The following is a 24,829-nucleotide window of genomic DNA, read 5'->3' as shown; positions in this document are numbered from 1 at the left end:
AGAATTCGTATGTTGGACCTAACCCCTCCGGCACCTCAGAATGGGACTTCATTTGGAGATAGGGTCTTTAAAGGGGTGATTAAGTTAAACTGAGGCCATCAGGGAGGACCCTAACCCAATATGACTGGTGTCCTTTTATGAGGAGGGAGATACCAAGGGTGCATGTACAGAGAGGAAATATCATGTGAGGTCATAGTGAGGAAGAAGGTGGCTGTCGGCAAGCCAAGGAGAGAGGCCTTATAAAGTAATCTATCGCACAGACACCCTGATGTTCAACTTCCAACATCCAGAATTATGAGAAAATAAATGTCTATTGTTTAAGCCACCCAATCTGTGGATTCTGCTATGGCAAAACTGATATATATCCAACACCACCAACTCTTAAAAACTCATTATTCATCTGAAGCTTTAAAATCACTCATGTTAAATTCACAATTGCTAGGATCTGCCTTTTTGAAAATTTGCCTGTATTTTCAGGAACCCATCCTGTTCAAAGACAATGATATTAACAGGATATATTAACATTTTATGATCATCTGCCCCACAATGCCCCTTCTCCTGGAACTGCCCCCTCCCTCCCACCATGAAACAGCACTGAAAAATGCTTTACCCTTATTTTCCTGCCTCATTTAAAATAACTATAATCCTACAAATGTTAGGCAGTAACACTGTTGTTTATATAGAATATAGTTCAATAAAGGAAGATATCTTTTAAAATTTAGCTTTGAAAATAGTTGGTTCTATAACTTAAAATATGTATAAAGTACATTCTTAACTTTTGCCTTGCTAAATCTTATAAGGCCACAAAATTTTATTAGACTAAATGAAATCATGTTTACCAAATTACTTTTGTTAACTATAAAATCCAACATTAGGATTTAGAAACAGATGATAAGAAAAAAAAAACACCAAGCTCTAAATGAAAATATTGCAGCTTATCTTAATATAATACTAACTAAACTAAAAACAAAACCCAGTACAACAAAAACAAATTATCTGGCTGATTTCTTTAAGCATCAATGGCAAACAACAGCATATTTACCTGTTTATGTATTAACCCTGAACTACAACTACAGTTTAATTGTCCACTTTAAGGATGTCTTTTTTTTTTCTTTAATTTATGATAGTCACACAGAGAGAGAGAGAGAGAGAGAGAGAGAGAGGCAGAGACACAACATAGGCAGAGGGAGAAGCAGGCTCCATGCACCGGGAGCCCGACGTGGGACTTGATCCCGGGTCTCCAGGATCGCGCCCTGGGCCAAAGGCAGGCGCTAAACCGCTGCGCCACCCAGGGATCCCTAAGGATGTCTTTTTAAAGCTGCCCGTGAAAGTCCAAAGATAGGCAAAGAAGTATGTTTCCATAAAACAGATAAAAATTCTACCTCTCTTCACATTAGGATTAAGTTTAAACTATATTTTTAAAGACCCAATCTCATGAGATAATTTTTATTCAACTATTAAAAAGGAGAAAACATCCTTTTACACACTTAAGTACAAATTAACATACAGAGTTATATTAGTGTCAGGTGTACAATATTGTTCAACACTTCGGAACATTACTTAGGGCTCATCACCATAACTGTACCCCCATCACCTGCTTTACCCATCCCCCCCACCACCCACCTCCCCTCTTATAACCACCACTTTGTTCTCTATATTTAAGAATCCCTTTGTTTGGGGCACCTGGGTGGCTCACAGTCCCTTAAGCATCTGACTCTTGATTTTGGCTCAGGTCATGGTCTCAGGGTCATGAGATGGAGACCATGTGGGGCTCCAGCTCAGCAGGGAGTCTGCTTGGGATTCTATTCTCTCTCTCCCCCTGCCCCTCCCCCTGCATGCTTGTACTCACACTCTCTAAAATAAATAAGTAAATAAATCTTAAAAAAAAAAAAAGAACCTGTTTGTCTTTGTTTGCTCATCTGTTTTGTTCTTAAATTCTACATATGAATGGAATCAGATGCTGTCTTTCTCTGACCTATTTCACTTAGCATTATACCCTCTCTGTCCACCCATGTGGTTGCAAACAGCAAGGTCTCTTTTTTTAATGGCTAAGTAATACTTTACCACTTCTTTATCCATCCATCCGTCAACGTGCTGCTTCCATACCTTGGCTATTGTAAATAATGCTGGAATAAATGTAGGAGGTGGGCATGTATCTTTTCAAATTAGCGTTTTTGTTTTCTTTGAGCAAAACGTCCATACTGGAATTACTGGATCATATGGTATTCCTATTTTTTAATTTATTTTTGAGGAAACTTCACACTGTTTTCCACAGTAGCTGCGCCAATTTGCATTCTCACCAAAGAGGAGAAAACAACCTTTTAAAATAAGCTCTATATTTCACTTGTTTTATGTAAGCTTTTTTTTTTTTTTTTTGAGGGGAGGGTATCTTTACTAACTTGAATAAAAAATGCCAGTAAAAAGTCTATAGCATCAAGAGAAACAAATGCAGCTTAAAATTTTTAAAAAGGTGAATAAGATGGTTTGTGAAGGGAAATTAGCAGGTGATGGCATTTTACCTTCTAATTTTGACACATAAGCATCTTCCAGTAATTTTTCTAAGAGTGTAAAGGCTAATTTCTTCTTCTTTTAATAGTTATAGGCAATTTTTGTGCTATGAACATTTTTTTTCTTCTGGTTCTTCTTGCTTTCATTCTGTTATCAGATTAATGGTCACTGAAGTTTCCAAAGTTGATGAGCCTTAAAGTACGGTAATAATAGCTTAGAAGGGATAAACTCCTAAATTACCTTTCTTTTTTCTTGGTTTCACTGGAATCCCGAGCTCTCAGATAAAAATTCAAGATAACAGGACACAGAAATAAGATCTCAGATAACCTATATAATTTTAGATAAAAGATTTGAATCTTCTAGGCCTGTTTCCTCATCTATAAAATGAGGAAACATTAGATGGTCTCTTTTACTTCTAAATTTCAATGACTAGAGTCAGTACAAGTATGTAGAATATTACGCAAGGATCTTACAGACCAGCAGAGAGTTATCAGATTACGCAGTGATTTTTAATAAAGCATTTTTAATAGATTTTTAAAGACTGTCGGATCTTAGATGGACCTATCCAGGCATTTGGGAAAAAGAAAACTCATTAAGAAAAATTTGAGTATTATGCATGATGCTTATTAGGACCATCTATCTTCTATAACACTGACATATAAAAGACATAGGTAAATGGTATACCAAACCAATTATTCGTTAGTAATTGAGACTTCTAATGCCAATCATTTATTTCAGCTACTATCTACACCAGGATCTGAAAACTACTGCCTGTGTGTCAAATCCAGCCCATCACCATTTTTGTACAACCCACAACATCTTGTGGTTTGTACAAAACATAGGGTGGTTTTTATAGAACATTCTTCTTAATAGAACACTTGCCATTGATTTGACAATAGGGAACACTAATTTTGAATCCTAATTAAGCAATATTAAGTCTCAGCAAAGCTCTCTAGGCAGAGAACAGTAAACTAGCATCCACTGTGTGATGAGTCAACCCTGATTTAAGTTGAACTGACAGTAACCACAGGCCCATTTCTTTTTATACCCAAAAGGACTCTCTGATGAACTGCCTCACAGTTCATCGATGTGGACTTAAACTTGCCACACACATAAAAGAGAAGTGGTTTGTACAGATGTCTTCTAACATCCCTTTAAAATATGAAACTACCCGACTGAAGGATGGACTCAATAAATACATGAATGATTAAAAAAAATTATAGCCATGGTACACTGACAGAAAAATGAGGAGGATAAAAAATTTAAACAGTAAGGGAACAGGGGAAAAAAAGGCAATTTTTAAGCAGATTTTTAAGTAATCTGTACACCCACAATGTAGGGCTTGAACTCACAACCCTGATATCCAGTCTCACACCCTACTGACTGATCTAAGCCAGGCACCCCAACAGGCCATATTTTTGATACATCTCTTTCAATTTTTGGGCAGTAATCAGTCATAGGACTTAAGGCAAATCACTGTCAGTCTGAGAAAGAAAAGCCTAGAAAAGAAAGTCAGCTATGAAAATGAAAATCAGGAAGATAGTCCTCTCCCACCTGCAAGAAAACCTCTGAGTTTTTTATGAATGGTAACGAGTATAAGAAGGGTATCAAATTTTTTTGATTAAAACTTACTATTCTAGCTTTGGAACAGACACGCAATAAGGACGCGAAAGATTGGAACATAGCTAAACTTTAAAAGGACAATCACATGAACGGATGGAAATTTTGCTTAAAACTGAGATATTAATGCAAATAAAAAGAAGAAGGTATTAGGTATAATGCATTCAGAATTATAAATAAATACTATGTATAATATTTATGAAACAGTTTATCAGACAAGGACTAAGCTATTCTTTGGTTCTTAAAAGGTGGGGGGAGGACTAAGTAGACAAACCAAGACTACTGAGTCCTAAGTGAATCAAAACAAGTGTCCATGGACTGGCTATATTTGGTAAATTATCTGGAAGAACAAAAATAAAAATGTGCAGAAGATTATTCTCTTAGCAAAAATGTATTTAGATTAATATCACATGTTCAAGCATGGGGGAGGGGAAGATGAGACCAATATTCATCCCAATAGGCAGTAAATGCTTATTCAAGTGAAGACAACTTAAACCAAGTTTAATACTCAGGTAACAGACTGTACACACCTGTCGTGTACAAACACACACCCCCACAAGCCAGCTACCAGTAAACCTGGGAAGACAAAAGGCAAAAGGAAATGGGAATAGAAATTGACGACAGACGTGAATTGAGGTAGGCTTTGAAGTTTTCCTGAAAACTGGGGGAAATCCACCATAAAAGTGTCTGAGGTCAATTCACAGGGTGAAAGAAAACAGCTGGCAGTACTGTCCTGTAAGATTTTTTTTTTAAAAAAAAAACCAACCAAACAAACAAAAAAACCCCACATAGGAACGAATCAAGTGCCTCACTCCATAACCACAGTGAGGCCCTGCAGTGTCCACCCTTTGTAGGTACTTGACCCAGTCAGGCTACAGACTAACTGCAGAGACAGAGTTTTAGTACCATCTTATTAAAAAATATTTCTTTCCATTTCATTATAAATGTACTTCAATGCTAATGCTGTTCAAAGTGCTCTAAACTAAAAATCAGATTTGTTTTCTTTGTCCTGACCAAAACAAAGTTTGATTGGCTTTTTATTTAGTAATACAAATTAAATTTCAAAGTGAGGTTCCCAGGGTCCCCAGGACTTAAGGGGTCCACAGGCCAAAATGATTTTTAAAGTACTAACACATTACTTGCCTTTTTGACAGAACTGACTTACACACAGATGTTACAAAGCAATAATGGATAAAACTGCTCACACCCTAAAGCAAATCAAGACAGTTATATCTTACTTTATTAGCAGTCTTTATATTCTTCACTATCATGCACTCAAGAAAACAAAACAAAAAAAATCCACAAAAATCCTTCACTGAAGAATTTCCATGAAAGCAGCAAAATGCTTAAATTTATTAAAATCTTAACTCTCAAATGCACATGTTTAATATCCTGTATAACAAAATTAAATACACATAAAGCACTTCTGCTGCATACGAAAACGATGGTTGTCTCAAAGAAAAGCGCTGCGCAATTATTTGAATTGCAAGCTGAACTAGCTACTTTTTTCATGGAACACCATTTTTACTTCAAAGAACAACTCACAAAGTATGGCTTTTCAGACCGAGAATTTGGCAGACATTTTCTTGCAAATAAACAAAGTGAAACTGTCACTTTAAAGAAAACAACTAGCAATATTTGTTGGCAAGAATAAAACCTAAGCTTTTAAGAGAAAATTAGGATTTGGAAAATTTATCAGCCACCATGAGCTTAAGAGCTTCCCAATATTCAAAACTTTGTCTGATGAAATCAGGGGTGATGTTAACAACTGTGACTGTTTATACTGCATAATGAACATATGGAAGGTCTACACAACTCAGTAAACAAATATCTTCACAAAAACCAGCACAAAATTACGCATGAGGAAACAATCTCTTCTAAGTTCAAGAGAGACCAGTGGATTTTAATGTAATAATACAAAAAATCTGTGGATACAATTTCAGATCTTGCACTGCAACTAATCGTTAAACTATGCCCTTGAGATTTGGTAATATCAAAGCAAATACTCAAATTCATTTGAAAAATAAAATTTCATTTTGATTTGAAAATGTATATAGCAATTACACATCACTGTAAGGTCAGATTTTTTTTTTTTCCTAGTTTTCAACTATAACAACATATCCCAACATGTGACTGCAGAAGCAAGTATGTAAGCCAGGGATTAACGGAAACTTGCAAAAACGTAGATGAATGTCATTCTTCTCATAAAAAGTTTTTGGAAATTCTTGGAAAATACTCATTTTTCATAAAACATGTTGTTTGTGTTAACATGTTATAAGTGGGTTTGTTAGGTTAAAATGCATTAGTAACATAAAATTTCATGGTTTTAACTTCTAGTGCAGCAAACACTGACAGCTGTAACACATAAACAAAAGTTCTTTGGAGTCATTAATACAACTAAACTTAAATGAAGAATGTATACCTGCTATTATGAAAATGGATCCCATTTTGGCAATATTAGTGCTAATCTTTTTTGGAAAAAAGACCTTTTAAGCCATGAATATTGCTCAGACTGTAACATGACGTAAACCTTCTTTGATTTCTGTTCTGTCCATGTTGGAATACACATAGGTATCCAGCAAATCTACACCTAATAAACAAAAAAGGTACTTAAGAAGCCATAAACGCCCTCATGCAAAAGTTCTACCTTTGCTAAAACATATGGAGTCTACTAAATAAAATATGGAGGAGTAAAACGTACACATTTTCTGAGACTACACCTCTGTAATGAAACTGGTCTGTTTTATAGCCTTTATTTCCCAAAAGAAATACATTCAAGACTGTAGTAATGGCAGCCTCCATATACATGGAAACAAATCATGTGAAACTTTGGCACTTACAGAACCCTTCCAATCATATACTTAATCTGTTAGCAACACAAGAAATAAAGAGGTGGCTAGCTGAGCAACAAATGTGAAATTCCTTACGGCCAGATTTCCAGGTTATACCTGGTACAATTTCCACACACCTGTTCCTCTGCATTCTGAGTACACAAAAGAAAAAAAAAAAAAAAAAAAACAGGAAATGTAGGGAAGAGAGGAAATCTAGGGAGCAGAGACACATCTATGTTTAATAATGGCAAATAAGGAGTCCACACTCTGTTACTCTGAACTGTATCAATAATTACTGTGAATACATTGAAAGAAATTCAAAGCCTAAGATCATAGAGCTTCCCTTCTTTTTGAAGTCTTTGTAACACATGCCACAGTTACCCTTTTGCCAGGTGGAGAAACCTAGACCTAGGCAGGTTAGGTAAAACAGCTCACTCTGAAATCTCCTCTCATCTCTTTGTCCTAGACTGGTCCCTCTCTGAGCTCACCAATACTTACCACTACTCGACCAATGACTCTCTCTGCTGGACAACGTCTTCTGCCTTCCCCTGAGCCCCACCTCTGACCCCTACACTCTGAAACCGACTGAGCCATTGCCCTCCTCAAACAGTATGTACTCTAGGTTTTCTATGTTAATTCTTCAACCCTCACCACCAACAAATACATTTTATCACTTGAAGCCAGGTAGATGACAAGCTTTACAATCTGACACAACAAAATGTTAATGAATAATATAATGGCTTAATGCTCTGCTTTCCAAGGACTTATATACAGAAAAAGCATAAATATGTCTCCTTAATTCAAGTTTCTCAAATTTGTTTTTTTTTTTTAATTTTTATTTATTTATGATAGGCACACAGTGAGAGAGAGAGAGGCAGAGACACAGGCAGAGGGAGAAGCAGGCTCCATGCACCGGGAGCCCGACGTGGGATTCGATCCCGGGTCTCCAGGATCGCGCCCTGGGCCAAAGGCAGGCGCCAAACCGCTGCGCCATCCAGGGATCCCAAGTTTCTCAAATTTGAATAATACATATCAAGTGACTTCGAAAAGAAAAAAAAAAATGTACTTATCAATTCCATGGTGTTTGATGTCTAATGTCAACTACAGTTTTATGAAGTGGCCAATTCAGATGATGTACAATGTACTGTTTAAGTCCCCCCCTTACCCAAGGGGGATGCATTCTAAGACCCCTCGTGGATGCCTGAAACAGCAGAGAAGAACCCTATAGAGACTCTGCTTTCCCCATGCCTACATACTTATGATCGAGTCTAACTAAATCAAGCACAGTAAAGAATGAACAACTAATAATAAAATAGAACAATTCTAACCATATGCTATACTAAGAGTTACGTCAATGCAGTCTCTCTCTCTCCACAAATACCTTACTGCAGCATTCTCCCCCTTTCTTCTAGCCATGATGTGAGATGATCAAATGTCTATGTGATGAGATGAAGTTAAGCGAGTGACACATTGTGACATAGCGTGAGGCTACCATAGACCTTCTGACAACACTCAGAAGGACCATGTGGCTTCTGGACCACGGATGACCACAGGTAACAAACCATGGAAACAGAAACTAAAGAAATACAGAAATAAAGAGGAGACTACTATATTATTTTTAGGCTAGTACATGGCCAAACAAAAGACAAAAAAACTTGGTAATTGAAAACTTTCCACAGAGAAATTACTAACCTACAATACATCCACAGATGTTCAATCTTATTTACTTTGTGACTGAACAGTGTGAGATAAGTGATATAAAGTGGGAGACACAAAAACAAAAAAGCAGTGTTTGAGAAGGTGGATGATTTCATGTCCTTCAATTTATCATTCCTGATACAATCTTGTAGAAGAATGGTCAATAATTATTTGGATACTTCATGAAATCCAAGTCTATCTGCATACAAATAAGTTTTTCATTTATCTGCAACTTGTGTAATACTAATATAGTTCAACTTTCAAATGCAGACGTGCATGACTTAGAAATTCCTAAAATTTGGTTTTAATACAAGTAGATATAGCAACTTTACAAATACTCTTTTATATATAAAGATGAATAAAATCACAGGTCTAGCCAGGCTGGCAAGAACAAAGAATAAAATATACCCATTTAAAAATAATCATAGTAGACCAAGGCACAAATGCGTTTAGCAGGGGATGGGGAGGTGAGGGGAGCAAATCACCTACAGGCTAATAAAAGCTAAATGAACATAAAACTGTATGTGCAGGGAGGGCTGGGGGAACGTCTGAGCTACAAGGTTCCCTGCTGTTCTTCAAAATGCTGTACATTAAGCTATATGGGGAGCTTTGAACAATCCTGACACCCATGTCACATCCACAATAATGATACCAGAATTTCTAGAGGGGAGAGCCAGATACTAGTTTTTTGTTTTGTTTTGTTTTGTTTTGTTTTGAAGATTCTCAGGTAAATACAATGCATAGCAAAGTCTGGGAACCTCCTACTGACCCAACGAAAGCATTCTGATAATCTGACAAAGGTGGTAACTTAAGAGAAAGAGCTCTCTAAATCACAAAGTTCTTTTCAAAATCCTTACATCCCCTGTACTAGCTTCCCAGAGCTGCCATCACAAAGCACCACAAACTAGATGCCTTGAAACAGGAAAGTGTCTCATCTCTGGAGGCTGAAGTCTGAAGCGCAGCTGATGGCAGGGCTACGCTCCCACCAAAGCCTTTGGGAGGGGGACTCGTCTTTGCCTCCTCCAGCTTCTGGGACCCCTAAGAGTTCCTTGGTTTGTGGCAACATAACCCCAGTCTCTGCCTCCGTCTCCACAGGGCTCTCTTCCCTCTGTCTCTGTGTCTTCATGTGGCATTTTTCACTGTGTCCAAACTTCCTTCTTAGACGCCAGTCACGCTGGAATAGGACCCTCCCCAATGGCCTGGGCTCAATTACATCTGCAAAGACCTTGTTTCCATATAAGGTCACAGCCACACGTACCAGGTTGTGTTACAAATTCAGCATACCTTTTGGGGAATATAATTCAATCCATCACACCTAACTTTTAAAACCCTAACGCGGGATCCCTGGGTGGCGCAGCGGTTTGGCGCCTGCCTTTGGCCCAGGGCGCGATCCTGGAGACCCGGGATTGAATCCCACGTCGGGCTCCCGGTGCATGGAGCCTGCTTCTCCCTCTGCCTGTGTCTCTGCCTCTCTCTATCTCTCTGTGACTATCATAAATAAACTAAAATTTAAAAAAAATATATTAAAAAATAAATAAATAAATAAAACCCTAACGCATCAACTACAAAACTCTCTGCTCTCCGGCTAAACGCAGAACTCCAGCTCCGAGACCACAAACTCCAGCACACTGCACCTTTTCAGGACTTGAAAGCACAACAGATGTGAAGGTCCTCTACACACAGGACTCATCTCCTTGTATCCCCTTGGCAGCTAGACGACTCCATAATTAAACAGTAAAGATTAAAAAAATAAACTACCCTCAAGCTAGTTTCTTCTTTACCCTGGCTGCCAAACTTCTATTTCAAGATACTCTTTCAAGCGAAGTCCAAAATGCTTTCGTCTGGCAATACAGTCCTGTCCAGCACAACAACCTACAGTTATAGCTCATATTCCTTTCCACACTCTTACAGTCAGGCCTCACTGCACTGTCAACTGTCACCGTATTAGCTTTCGATATTGGAATCTACACGAAAAGCATACATACATTCTGGTCATTCAGATGACCAAATGTCATTTCTACATATTTGGCCTTCGTTTCAGGTTCCTGACTCACAGCTCCCCGAATCCTTGGAACTTCACAAGTGTGGAGAGTGACAAAGGCGTTTCCTTATGTTGATGAGGTGACTTTGGGACCACACCTAAGGTGGGGGCTGGCTGCCAGGAGAACCACCCTTGTGATTAGAGGGTTGGAACTTCTCAGTTCCACACCTCCCCAGTTCTGGGGAAGGGAGCGGGCCTAGAACTTGAATCAGTCACCAATGATTTGATTGTGTCCGTGCCATGAGGCCTTCCTCATAAGAACCCAACAGGACAGAGATCCGAGAACTTCCAGGCGAGTGGACACACGGAGGCTGGGGGAGCAGGGCACGTGCAGAGAGGCCACAGAAGCTCCGTGCACCTGCCCCACGTGCTGCCCCGTGTGTTTCTCCACCTGGCCGTCCCTAAGTTATAACCTTTCATACTAACCAGTGATCGAGTATGTAAAACGTTTTGAGTTCTACGTGCTGCTCTAGCAAATTAATGCAACCCAAAGAAGACGCCACAGAAACCCCTGACCTACTAAAGCCTGTTGGGCAGGAGCACAGGTGACGTCCTGAGGGAGCAGGGGCAAATCTTTCAGGACTGAACCCTTAACCTGCGGTATGCCCTACTGGTGACTGAGGATCATTTGTTGGTGAAGAGGGAAACACCACCCCGCATTAAAAACTGAGTCTCAGGACATCAACAAAAGAGCCTTCCATTAACAAAGCACCACAAACTAGGTGAATTACAACAAAAACGTATTGCCTCATAGTTCTGGAACCCAGAGGTGCAAAACCAGGGCGTTGGCAGGACAATGCCCCTGAAGGTGCGAAGGAAGGGTGTGTTCCTGGCCTTCCTCCGAGCTTCCTTGGCTTACGGATGCATCACCCCAGCCACCCACCATGTCTCCCTATGACTCTTCACACTGGTTTCCCTCTGTGTCTGTGTTCAAATGTCATTTATAAGGACACCAGTCATACTGGAGTTTGGACCTCAGTGTGAATTTTGGATGACACAATTCAAGCCCTAAGAGTCATTAGGCTAAGAAAGCCCAGAACTAGTAAACACAGACGGCATCATTTCACCCCTCCAGAAGTGTAGATGGCAGGTGCAGGGAAAGGTCAACGAAAGCTTTTCTCCCTGACCTTCAGGTATCAGTTATCTCCTTAGCATGCCCATCATAGATGATTCCTTTAAAACATAATTCAAAACAATGCTAATTATGGTGACTAGGATGGCATCAACACACAGGGATCAATTTAAGTGACGCTTTGTGGGTGACTGTATTACTGTTCGAAGTCAAATCCCTCTTCTCTTTTCCTACAATTGAGTTATTCATCCCACCCCAACAACTTGGAACGTGGCCACGTGACGTGCTTTGGCCAGTGGAAGCTGAGCAGATGTGGTCCGTGCCCCTCCCAGGCACAGCTTCAAAGGAATCGGCCAGCCTCTGGTGGCTCTTTTCTCTCGCAGGAGGGAGCGCGCCCTATAGACTGGGCCTGCTTCAAGAGCCTGATCCCCAGGTGAGAAGAAACACAACGAAGGCACAGCCAACATGATCTACATTTAAGATACACAGAAATTAAATATGTTTAAAACTAATGAAGTCATTTGTAGTCATATAGAAAACTAATATACTTTAAAGCAATATTTTGACGGCATATATCCCTAAGGGGCGAAAGAACTGCAAAGAAGCTTTAACTGCTTTCAGTAGTCTTGAAACCAAAATTTTCAGAAAGGAAAAAAATATATACAAATATAGAAGCAGTAAAAATTGCTTTGTCTCCTCTTCATGATACAGTACTGTACAAAGCTGGCTACATGTGGAGGACAGACGGCAATATGCCAGGGAGTTTAAGAAGTGAGAAGCTGAATGTGTCACATTATTCTAGAGAACAATTTTTCTTGATGGCAAATAAGTTTGATCATTTTACTTTTATTACAAAACTCCTATTTGTTGGAACGGAATACAAAAAACTACAATGATTCTAATGTTTATAATACACTGATATTTTTTCAGTAAATTCACACTATACAAATTCAGCTTTAAAACCCTATAATTTTACATACGAATTAAAATATAACTAGGAACTCATGATTTGTTTTTCTTACTAAAAATATACATTTCCTAATCCTAAAAAGGCCTACAAGCAGTTAACAGCAACCTTGTTTTTAAAAAAAGATTTTATTTACTTATTCATGATAGACATAGGGGGAGGGAGGCAGGGACACAGGCAGAGGGAGAAGCAGGCTCCACGTCGGGAGCCCAAAGCAGGACTCGATCCCGGGACCCCAGTATCACGCCCTGGGCCGAAGGCAGGCGCTAAACCGCTGAGCCACCCAGGGACCTCCTAACAGCAACCTTGTGGTTGGCCAACTTCTGGGCTATAGCAGGAAGCCTGAAACATCTCGTCGGGCAAAAGAAGCAACGAGACTACCAAAGACCACTCCTGTCATGTCTAGGGAGACAGAAACACAGTGAATTAAATCATCTCAAAAAGAGATTATAAAAATTAAAAATAAAATCCACATCACTGGTCACCTTGACAGATTACAAGAGTACCACCAATCCATTACTCTAAAAATTGACAACTAAAACATTCAGGCACATACCCTGCCTTTCCCACGCAAGTTGTATTTCAGAATATCACAATACTGGTTTAGGATCAGTCACTTACAGAATTCCAGCCAATCAATGCAAAAACAATGGTATAATTAGAAAATAATCATTTCCTATCCCTAAGAAAATAATGAATCTAAGCAACAATCATGAATGGTGCTAAGTCCACCAGGGAAAACTCTGTGCAACGGTGTCATGGGTAGATTGGGCTAACAACTGAACCAACTACTCAATATCAACATCACTGGAAGTGAGATAACCAGGGTGTGATGCAAATGGAAGAAAAAAAGAAGAATTCATGATCAAAATATTAAAGGAATTTAATCAGGTCTCTAACTACCACTTTATGGAAATACAGGGCAACGGTGAAATATGTTAGCAATACCACAAGGATGCAGAGCCAAATTCAGAATATAGGAAATTCAACAAATGAATCACTTTCTTACACCGAAAAGTGTTAGAGACCTAAATTTAGCCAACCAACAGCAGTATGTCGACCTTATTTGGATTCTGATTAAAACTAACCATCTGAAAAGGTCATTTGGGAGACAAAGAAAAAATTTAATTCCCTTCCAGTTTCTCGTAAGGCTTGTATCTTTTGTGGACCACTGTAATACATGAAGCCTAACCTTTTCTCTATATGAACGGGAAAGGGAGGGACAACTGTAACAATGAGGGCAGCGTACAGAGACAATATGATGACTGTCATTTCATACCCAACCTGTAGCCTAGTAGTCTTCTAATCCTTACTTTGTTTAAAGATTAAGATCCTCATTTGAACATAAAGTCCTGGGCTAGACTCTGTTCTGGAAGTAGCTCCAGAGAAGATGAGTTTGCGTTCACGTAGACATAATGCAAGGTAGATGCAAGCCTTCTTCAACATGACACAGACATATACTAGGTGCTCAAGTAAGTAGTTTTAAAGAAACAAAACTCTAAGGCCGAGCAACGCGAGTGAGTGTTTTTCTTCTTTGCTCACAATATCACCTCTTTCTTAGAGAGGGAAAGCATTTAGAGAGAAAAGAGGAACCTCTTTACACTCATGGACATCAACTTCAGAATCAGTTCGATTTACTCCAAAATATCAAGAAATTAGTAGTAAAGCTTTCTTATTAGAACAGCAAAATCCCTTGATTACCACATGGTAATTAAGCTTTGTTTTTAATCTCAATTATGTAAATAATCCTCCATTTTTTCCCCCTACAGAATTTTCTTGCACAGTTCTCTAAAACAAATTAAAGGAGAAAGAAATACTCTTCTGGGCGGCTGGGTGGCTCAGTCAGTTAAGCGACGGCCTCAGCTCAAGCCCAGGGTGGCGCCCAGGGCCGGATGCCCTGCTCAGCAGGGAGTCAGCTTCTCCCTCTGCCCCCCACACCCAGGGGTGCGCTCTCCTGCACGCGCACACGTGAGCTTGTCACTCGCACTTCTCTCTCCTCTCAAATACATTTAAAAAGAAAAAAAAAAAAAAAAGCAAAGACATATTCTTTAAAAAATATATGAAGTTCTGCTTGGGCCATGGACCTCAAGAACTTCTGACCTCAATTAAAATACCTAATGTTATAATAAGAGTCACTGTTATAATGTTACATATAAAATATTATAGTCAAATGAATACACATTAAATTAGAAACAGTAAGCATGTGAATCACTGCTGTACAACTGAAAGTAATGTAACACTGTGTGCCAACTATACAATTAAAAAAAAAAAGAAAGCATTTCAATTGAGTTATATGCATTTTTAAGACTAAAACTGTTCCCCAAGTTACACCTATTTTCACTCTACTACAAGGTGTCTCAGCCTTTTATAGATGCTCTACATACCTTAAAGCTCAAAATATAAATTACAATAAGTATAATACAAATCAGGAGGGAAGTAGTATTTTGGGGGGCAGGGGGGTCTGCTGATATAAAATTAACTGCTGATAAAACCTATCAGAATCACAGAATTTAGAGAAGGGAATGAGAATTTTTTCCTTGCTCTTACAGGCTGCCCAAATTAAAATCTCAAAAGAATTACATGTAAATAATCATTGCCTTCTTTAAAAACACAAAAGCAAAAACAAAACCCTGATTTAAAAAACTGAAAGGGATGGCTACAGCACTAGGTATGAACATCATACAAACCTGAATCCACTGAAATAGTGCCTATGCAAAACAGAGATTAATACAAAGCATCTGCTATCATTTCCAAACCTTCTATGGGGATTTGGGTTAGGTGAAGTCAAGAAGATGAAACAAAGGAAGACCTCCACTGATCTCTTCTGTGTCTCCTTACCTGATCAGATTCAATGGATTATCTTATAAAAATCTACTCATGGCCAGCAGGTAGGAGTATGAAATTATTTCCCTTTCATCTGGTTCTACATTTAAAAAGCATACTGTGCTGAAACCCAAGACTGTTAGAAACTGGGCAGCCTGGGTGGTGCGGTTTAGCGCCGCCTTCGGCCAAGGGCCTGATCCTGGGGACCCGGGATCGAGTCCCAAGTCGGGCTCCCTGCAAGGAGCCTGCTTCTCCCTCTGCCTGTGTCTCTGCCTCTCTCTCTCTGTGTCTCTCATGAATAAGTAAATAAAATCTTAAAAAAAAAAAAAAAAAAAAGACTGTTAGAAACTAAAAGAATGTTCCCTCTTTCCCATTATGTAGTGGAAATGGGTTCACCCTTTTTTTTGGGGGGGGTCCCTGCTTATATTATTAGTGATAAAGGACTTTCAGGGCAATGCTTAAAAACAAAAGTAGTCAGAAATAACAGCAATAAATGAAAGCATTCGTTTCAAAATTAATTTATTTTGTTTATATAGATCACTACTCTAAAGGAAAAATATACACCAGATCACCCAATGTGTGGTAGAGGTGACAATTTTTAAACACTGGTGACTCAACAAATAGTCCATGAATGACAACGCTCATTAAAAAAAAAAAAAAAAAATTCAAGCTACATGACAACAGATACTTGATCCTTGTTATTCACTACTATACTTGTGCCTGGAATACAGCCCGATTCACAAAAGGCACTCAATTATTACTTGTTGCAAACCGAATAAAGCTTTCTTTCTACTAGTCAGTAGTATTTTAAAAGACGAGAAAGATAATCTTCAATGACAACCATTCAATGTTTCTTCTCATCCATTCCCAATTTGGTCTCCCTTACCTGCACGATTTCGATAACTTGTATCTCCATTTCTTTTTGGCCAAACACTGAATATGAAAAAGGAAAAAGGCCCTCCACACTCGTCTCTAGCCCACAGTGGTCCTTGCTTACTATGGTTTATCAAATTCACCCATGGCAACTTTTTCAAAGTAATGTCATAAACATCACGATAACCCTGAGAAGTCTTAAGTTTCAGCAAGTCAGAGGTACAGCTCAGGCATGTATATTTTAACAAGTTTCTCAGGTCATGCAAACCATGACTTGTGCATCAAGCCACAAAATTAAAAAACTTCACTATCTTTATCTCAAACCTGTCACACACTTTTACTGTAAACTCCTTAAATCTTTGATCTACTCAGTTTCTAACTGAACAGGTTTTCCATGGTCATCTCAAATTACTCATACTTCTCAGTATCCTAATCTATCATCATACCTCCTGGACCATATCTATTCTCCTTCCATTTTGGTGCGAATCTACTGATCTGACACTTCAACCACAAGTGCTATAATCCTGACATTGAGCTCAAACAGTCTTGCCAATTCCCACTCGAGCCCTGTCACTTATGTAAACCCCAAACCATAATGGTAGCTAACAACATTTTGCCTCTCTGAGCCACTTGGCAATCATTTTACTATATCTTGAACTTCCTTATCAAATTTTCTATCAGGGATTATAAAAGAATTTTAACTTCCCTCAAAGAGCCCATCTCACCAAATGCCCCTCAATCTCAGATGACTCATTTCTTTGGTAAAAGTTACCAGTACTTCCTTGACTTTCTGTTTACACCAAAATCTTTACCTTTATTCATCCTATTACTTTATGCTAACTTTCTGAAGAAGCAGTAAAACAAGATACAAGAGAGAAAAACTGTATCCTGGAATCTGTTGGGTCTCCTATGACATACTACCATATACGACCATTATCATTAGCAAAATTACTAGCCTTTCCTTAGGGAATTTAATGCAGAGGCGAACAAAAACAATAGCTTTTCTCTGCTCCAATAATAAGCACCAATAAATACAGACAAGAAAATAGATATTCCATTTACAAAAGCAAAAAGACTACTAAATATTTACCAAATTTACACAACTAAACATAGTATTCTATTGAAAGACACAAAGATCTTGTGAGCAAAGGAAAAGGATGAACCATTATATACTGATGTTGCAACAAGTGACTGCCCATCTGAAAGGAAATAAAGTGGGCACATGTGTTTTACCATAGAAAAAATAAATACCAGCTAGATTTAGATTTAGGATATTTTAAAGAAATGTGTGTATGCATGTACATATACACACATATTTCACATATGTATCTTAAAATATTGAGGCTACACATCCAATCTAGAAAGGAGAAAAAAATCTTCTTAACCAAGACTAGAAACTCAAAAACTATACATGGAAAGGCAGCTATACCTGAGTCCATAAAGATTTACTAGCTTACCAAGGAAACACACATCAATGTGACGAGGAGGAGTGAAATTACACTCACTAAAATGGGTAAATATTTAAAAGATCTAGAAGGCCTATTTCAGACAGAAAAGTGGGGAAAAGTTATTTCCCTATATTTCAAGTAGAGATGTGAAGAAATCTTTTGAAAAACAATCTGTCAACCTCTATTGCAAGTAAAAATATTAGACTGAGTAAGAAGAATGACTTTGTTATTAAAATGGTCGGTCAACAAATACAAGTCCCCTACAACTTAGAGAAATAAAACATGAAGTTGCTAGGGACATGTATTTTAAGAACATTGCTTTTTAGTGGCATAAATAAATAAATAAATAAATAAATAAATAAAGTGAATGTCCATTAAAAAAGGAGCACCAAAATAAGATTGTGGTATATTCATAATACCATATAATATACAATCATTAAAAATAATAAACTACTGGGGGAGGGAAAAACTGTGATTATTTACCTTTATACTCTGTGTAAAAAGGTAAATAATCACATTTACACATGTAAGTATAATGTATAAAAGAAAAGAAATTTTGTTAGAGTTCTACTTTTGACGTTTTGAACTTAAAACCCTTTTATTACTAATCACCGCCGAATCCAATGGGTCTTCATACTCCCTGATTTCCACTTCCGGCCATTTTTCAACACTTAACAAGAGAATCAGAACAGTCTCTGACCTTCTAACCGTTGGCTTTCCGACTGGGCCTTCTCCCCCGCTTTCACTAGTTGCTCTTCCTGCCCTAACGTGTGCTTACAGGCAACCTCTCTGCAGCCCTCCGACCCTGTCTGCTCTCCCACTGAGGACCTCAGCCTCTCGGAAGGATCAGGAGACCACCATCGCCCCCGCCGTGTGCCACCCCACACAGCCCGGTCCTTCCCACTCTAGTAGGAGAGGAATCCAATTCCAGCTGACCGACGCTCGCATCTATTGATACGCCTTTTCGGAATCTCATCATTCAGTATCATCTGAGGCGATTTATGTCCTACCTATACTCTCCAATCTGTTTCTCCTTTTGCCCAGAAGTACCACTGATTCTACCGCTCACCACACTTGAAACCTGGCTGTAACCTCCTCTCACCCTCACCCGCAACCTTACAGTCTATCCCCCTCCCAGCGCACAGCTCCACCCTCAGCCAGGCCCTTCTTTCTGTGACACCTGCCATCTCCATTACTACAACAGCCCAGGGTCTCCTAGGCTCTTCCTATTATCTTCTGACACCGAGGCATAAAATGTAACTGATTATATTGTACACATTAGTGTATATATTCACTGCCCCTTCATAACAGATTAGCCAGGCACTTAGGTTTCCCATTCTAGGATCTCGAGGCATCTAGCCATCCACTATCCCTTGAATGTACTCTACTCCAGGTACCTATAATCAGGTGCATCATTCTAAAACCCCTGGGTTTTATTTAGCTCTGTCCCAACTACAAGTGCTGAAATCCTTCTGTTCTTCAAATGTCAGCTCCTTAAGCCTATTCAGATACAACATCACAAGTGTTTTGTTGTTTTCTTACTCTTCTGAAAACTGCAGTAGCAAAAGATTATTAGACTAGAAATCAGAATGTTGATGATGTCTGCTTTCAAATGCTACTGCTTTTGAATTTTGGACGTTAAATCAAGCTCCTGAGCCCAGTTTCTTGTTCTGTAAAATAGGAATAAAATTAACCCACACACCTCACAGGTAGGTAGGAACGTATGAAAAACCAATTATAATTTAAGTGCTAATGCTGTCATCATATCACCTCTTACTACTCCTATTTGTTTTTCCAACTACAAATTGTAAATATTTAAAAGATAGTCTACATACATCTAACACCCAACACACAGTGGCCATTCAAATGCATTTTTTTAAAAAAAACTTCGTGTCATAAAATATGGCACTCGAATCCTAGCATGAAAAATATAATCCACTCACACTTACTTATGTGTTGATAAAAAAAAAAAAAATCCACAACCCTTCTTCCCACAGATATGTTTTCAGGAAAACTATTGTCACAAGACATTCCTGGACCTCCGATTTAGTCCACCTGAAACCCAATTATCTGGCAGGTGGGTGGGTAGGGACCATTTAAAACGGCTGATAAATAGTTAAATAGTCAAGGAATTCCAAAAACTTTACAATATATAATATGGAAGTGATGTAAAGTATCTGTGTGAGGTGAATGTGATGATGGTGCTATGCTGTCCAATCCAAAAAATTTATCCAGCATTCATATTTGAGCATTAGTGCTTCAGTTTACCTTAAAACTGTAAATGTTGACATCATGGTTGTTTTGGTGACGTAAGACAACAGATTTAAAAAGTGAATATACAAGAGAAATATGTTAATTTTCATTAAGCTAAAAGACTGTTTTTTTTCAACTCTTACAGAAAAGCAAAAGTAATGATGGACAGTGTTCATAAAAATCCAAAATAAAATGGAAAGGGAAGTGGAAAGGATACTTTGTTCCTATAGAGACCTGTAAATAATAAACTATGAGAACCTGAAAGTCCTTGAGTTACCCTTGAAAACCATGTTATAGGGGCCCCTGAGTGGCTCAGTGGTCGAAGGTCTGCGTTCGGCTCAGGGCGTGATCCTGAACTTCCAGGATCCAGTCCCACATCAGGCTCCCTGCAGGGAGCTTGCTTCTCCCTCTGCCTGTGTCTCTGTCTCTCTCATGAATAAATAAAATCTTTAAAAAGAAAGAAAGAAAAAGAAAACCATGTTATATCTTAAACCATGTAGTGTCTTACACCAGAGAACAAGAACGCTACCTAAAATTAGCAGAGTCTTGTCTAAAGGACATAAATGCCAACTTGAACAGGTAACTCACTAGGCAAAAAATGGGAGAATCTGAACATCAATACAAAAAATAACTCAAAAATCTAAAATGCATATATGTTTATTTAAATCCATGAGCTCACAGGATAAGCCACTGTTACCACAATTATGTCACACTATTAGCTAATATTTCTTGGCATTTTATTATTTCACAAAAAACTGCTCTCCTAACTAGTATCACATGTGCTCTTAGATGTCATATCCACACTCTTGTACATACTTCTAATTCATTTTTTAAATCTAAATTTAAAACTCTACAAAATCATCTTGCCATAAATTTTAACCAACTACTGCTATAGTGCCTGGGAAAGCTACAGTGGCTTTCTTACTACTGTAAGAAGCCCTGCTAAGAGTTTAACCTTTATAAATAATGGTTTGGATGCCAAGTACAAATAGCAACAAAACACAGTTATACAAGTAACTAGGCTGTATTATGGATTGAGAGAGGTGTGCATAAAAACGGAAAGAATGAGTGACACAGGAATGATGAACAGCAGTTGGTGAGAGTAGCAAATCACTTTGTGTTCATTAAAAAAAAAAAAAAAGAAAGAAAAGAAAAAAGCTCACCCTGTAGGTGCTGTTGCTGAGTTCCATAAACAAACATCAGGCAGCATGACGTAATATAGAGTCCTGGACTGAGTCTGAGGGGACCTCTGTGCTAGTCCAGGGCCTCAGTTCCTCATCTGTAAAATGAGGATGCTGAGTTAGATATCTGAGAGGGTTCCTCTAGTTTTCACACCGAGGAAGTCTATGGACAAATTCCAGAAGGAGCAATAAAATGCAGAATTTTTGTCAACAGTGAAGTTTAACTGTTATAACATTAGCAACAAAAGGTGGGAATGGAGATAAAAATGATTTTCATGAATTTTGAATTGATTGAAATGATTGAATGATTTGAAATGATTTTTGAATTTTGAATTCAAAAAGCAATTACTTTATAATTTTTAACTGCTAGAAAAGTTTTTATAATATGCCATATTTAGCAGCATTATCATCTAAATGAGATTAGTAACAAGTGACCACATTACGACCTGAAAAACCCTGTTCACCTCTGGCTGGCCAGGCTGCCCAAGTAAATCTAGAAAACGGCACAGAAACACCTTTGGGCTAATGATGACATGAAGTGATAAAAGGTCTCATAAGTTTCTCTAATTAAGTAATTGAACAAAAAGTAAAATGACAAGAAAAATGATTAGAGTCCCTTAAACAATTATTTAATTTTAATATGCAATAAAATAATCATGCTTGTGATATCCTTATTTGTTAATCAGTATATTTTCCCTATGCATATAAGTTTTTTTTTTTTTTTCCTGGTTAGTTCTCAAAATAGAACCTCGCTTATCCTCCTGGCAAAGCTAACTGAAATAAACAATTCTTTTCCCAATGACACTTAGAAACATTCAAAAAGTGTCTTAAGTTCTCTACACTGAAAGAAATCCAGCAGAAGCTGGATAGAAGAAAGGCGCTGGTGTTTCCAAAAAAAAATGGTGGTTTTGTAACCCCAATTACCTAAATGACATTAATTGCCTGGTCCAAGTAATAGAAAGGACCTAATAAACCAAATTCTATATTTTAAGTTCGTGTATCAGCTGACATTCTACTATTTCTTCCTTTCTTTCTTTCTTGCTTATGCTGATGCTACAGTTCTTACCCTGGCAGTCTTAAAACTTCTGGGATATGGAACCAACAAACATCTCTACAATCTGTCAAAAATCTATTCTCTTAAAGAATGTAATCTGTATATTTTAAAGGATGTAAAGATACAATGAAACATTCAGTGGAAAAAAAAAACTTGTTTTTTAAAGCTTGTTTTATGCAAATTACCTAAAATAATTATAAAATAATTTGGCATACAAGCAATTCCATTAATTATTCATTTGAGTATTTCACCTTGGCAATATATTGCCTAGTAAGTTATTCAGAATTGTTAATAAAATTTCTCTCTGGTTGGTAGAAACAAAGGCAAAAATAAAGCAGTCTTGATGGTAATGAAATTTGTTCTTGGCTAGTCTCAAAACGGTTGTGATATACATGTGTCTTTGAGATTAAAAAAATCTGTGAAACAAAATTTTCCTTTACAATGAATTTACTTTCCATTTTAATTTAGGTATTTTGATTTACAATCCTAATGAGCTGATTAAAATAACCTTACACTTAATGGCAAACAACAGAAATCAGGATGGAGATGCAAAGCATACTTTAGGGCTCTATTTTGAGCATGAGCTGTTTTCAGCAATGTTTTCCATCTACCTTTCCACCCCCAAGACTTTCTGAGAGAGACTTAAACATTAAGTTTCTTCACTGACAAGAATACTATTAATGATGAAATACTATCAGCTGTACTGTTTTTAGCCAGTATCGTACAGATGTAGACCAGCTCCTGCCCAACTCGGGACTGAACTACGGTCTCGGGTAACATAGTCTCCTCTAAGAAAGGTTGGCACCAAGATCAGCAGCTCAAGGAGAATTTGAAATTTAAATAACTAGTTGGTATGTTGCATGAAGCCCACTGGATTGTTCCTAACTAAATTTCTATTTGTAGAACATAAACACATTTGTAATTCTTTCCACCACTTATGTAAGTCAGCACACAGTATAATTTGTTCAAAGACCAAAATACCTCATTTAGATATCAGTAATATAGAATTCTTGAAACAATTTAAATGGCTATAGCTGGGCACAACACAGCAAAGTGCTCTGAAAAAGTTATATTACCTAGAAATGGTAATCCTTTCTATTACTGCAATACAATTGGAGATTAAAAAGACAAAAGGCCAAAAATAAGTCCAACTCTGACTATTTTGGTTAGCAAGAAAATATGAAGCCCTTGTAACATCATACAATTTCATACATACTTTTTACTTTCTGAAATATATTTAATAACTGCTTAGTTTTGTTGGAAATTCTCGTTTCAGGACTGGGGAAGGAAAAACCGACAAGAAAAAAGGCCCTGAGCTGATCAAATTAATGGCTAAAAATCTCACATCTCATAATTAAAATTTTTATTTATTTTAATTTTTTAAAGATTTTTAAATTTTTATTTATTTGAGAAAGAGAGAGAGCGCGCACAAGAACGAGAGCAGGGAGCCCGATGCGGGGCTCGAGCCCAAGATCCTGAGATCATGACCCGAGCAAAAGGCAGACACTTAACTGACTGAGCCACCCGGATGCCCCTACAATTATTTTAATGCTAGTGCCTTTTCTCTCATCTTCACCTACTTAAAATCTATTCTGATATATACATTTTAAAACTCTAGCCTATAAGAAGAGATTTCCTAAGAGTAAATAAACTGAGGATAAGAAATGAATTAATATTTTATAATGCTGTACTTAATACTGGATATTATATTGTAATGGCACTACACTTGTTAACAATTTCAGCATAAAAATTATGCAGCATTCCTCTTTTGATAAATGAATACAACACACTTTAAAAAATGTATCCTAAGCCAAAAATTCATAAATGATACCGAGGTCAATTTAAAAAACAGGGAATCGAGGGGATCCCTGGGTGGCTCAGCGGTTTGGCGCCTGCCTTCAGCCCAGGGCGTGATTCCGAGTCCTGGGATCGCGTCCTGCGTCAGGCTCCCTGCATGAAGCCTGCTTCTCCCCCTGCCTGTGTCTCTGCCTCTCTCTCTCTCTCTCTCTCTCTCTCTCTCCCCTCCCCCCCTTCTCTCTGTGTCTCTCATGAATAAACAAAATCCTTAAAAAAAAGTAGGGAATCTAATAATTGCCTCTAATAGTATTTTCAAAAACTTGTTCAAAATAAGCAACCCGAGGGATTCCATTTCCCATTAATCATACTTGACTCCAAGCATACTCTAATTATGTATCCATCCCCTCAGAATATATGTATTATAAATGGTCTTAATGAGCCTTCGCTATATCACTTTGAAGTAATCAAATTATTTGTGTGGGTAGGTTTTGTCTTCTTGTATTGTTCGTTTTTATTTCTGTGTCTTTCTGCATTCTCTAAAGTTCAGAGCTCAGTGCACAGGCACAAACTTCCAATTTAAAAAAATACCCATTTTGATGAAAGTTACTAACAACAACCTATTAACCAACAGGAAACTGCTTTAGAAAAACACTACCTACTAGT

General features: G+C 37.9%; 1 protein-coding gene across 12 annotated transcripts in view; it reads right to left on the bottom strand.

Annotated features, from left to right (window-relative positions):
• The window catches only part of TBL1XR1 (TBL1X receptor 1), a 167,937-nt gene that overhangs the window by 47,287 nt on the left and 95,821 nt on the right, over window positions 1–24,829 (bottom strand). For 4 of the 12 annotated variants that reach the window (XM_041732017.1, XM_041732016.1, XM_041732015.1 and 1 more), the window contains one exon: window positions 21,298–21,413. The exons of the other annotated variants lie outside the window; for them this stretch is intronic. In XM_041732017.1, coding sequence (XP_041587951.1) covers window positions 21,298–21,334 — 37 coding nt within the window. In that variant the 5' untranslated portion in view covers window positions 21,335–21,413. Of the gene's footprint in view, window positions 1–21,297; window positions 21,414–24,829 lie in introns of those variants that run through there. 12 annotated transcript variants of the gene reach the window in all.

Source organism: Vulpes lagopus, chromosome 17 (assembly GCF_018345385.1).
Source record: "Vulpes lagopus strain Blue_001 chromosome 17, ASM1834538v1, whole genome shotgun sequence".
Taxonomy (NCBI): Eukaryota; Metazoa; Chordata; class Mammalia; order Carnivora; family Canidae; genus Vulpes; species Vulpes lagopus.
The sequence above is the reverse complement of the archived record's forward strand: the minus strand, read 5'-3'. Positions and strand labels throughout refer to the sequence as shown.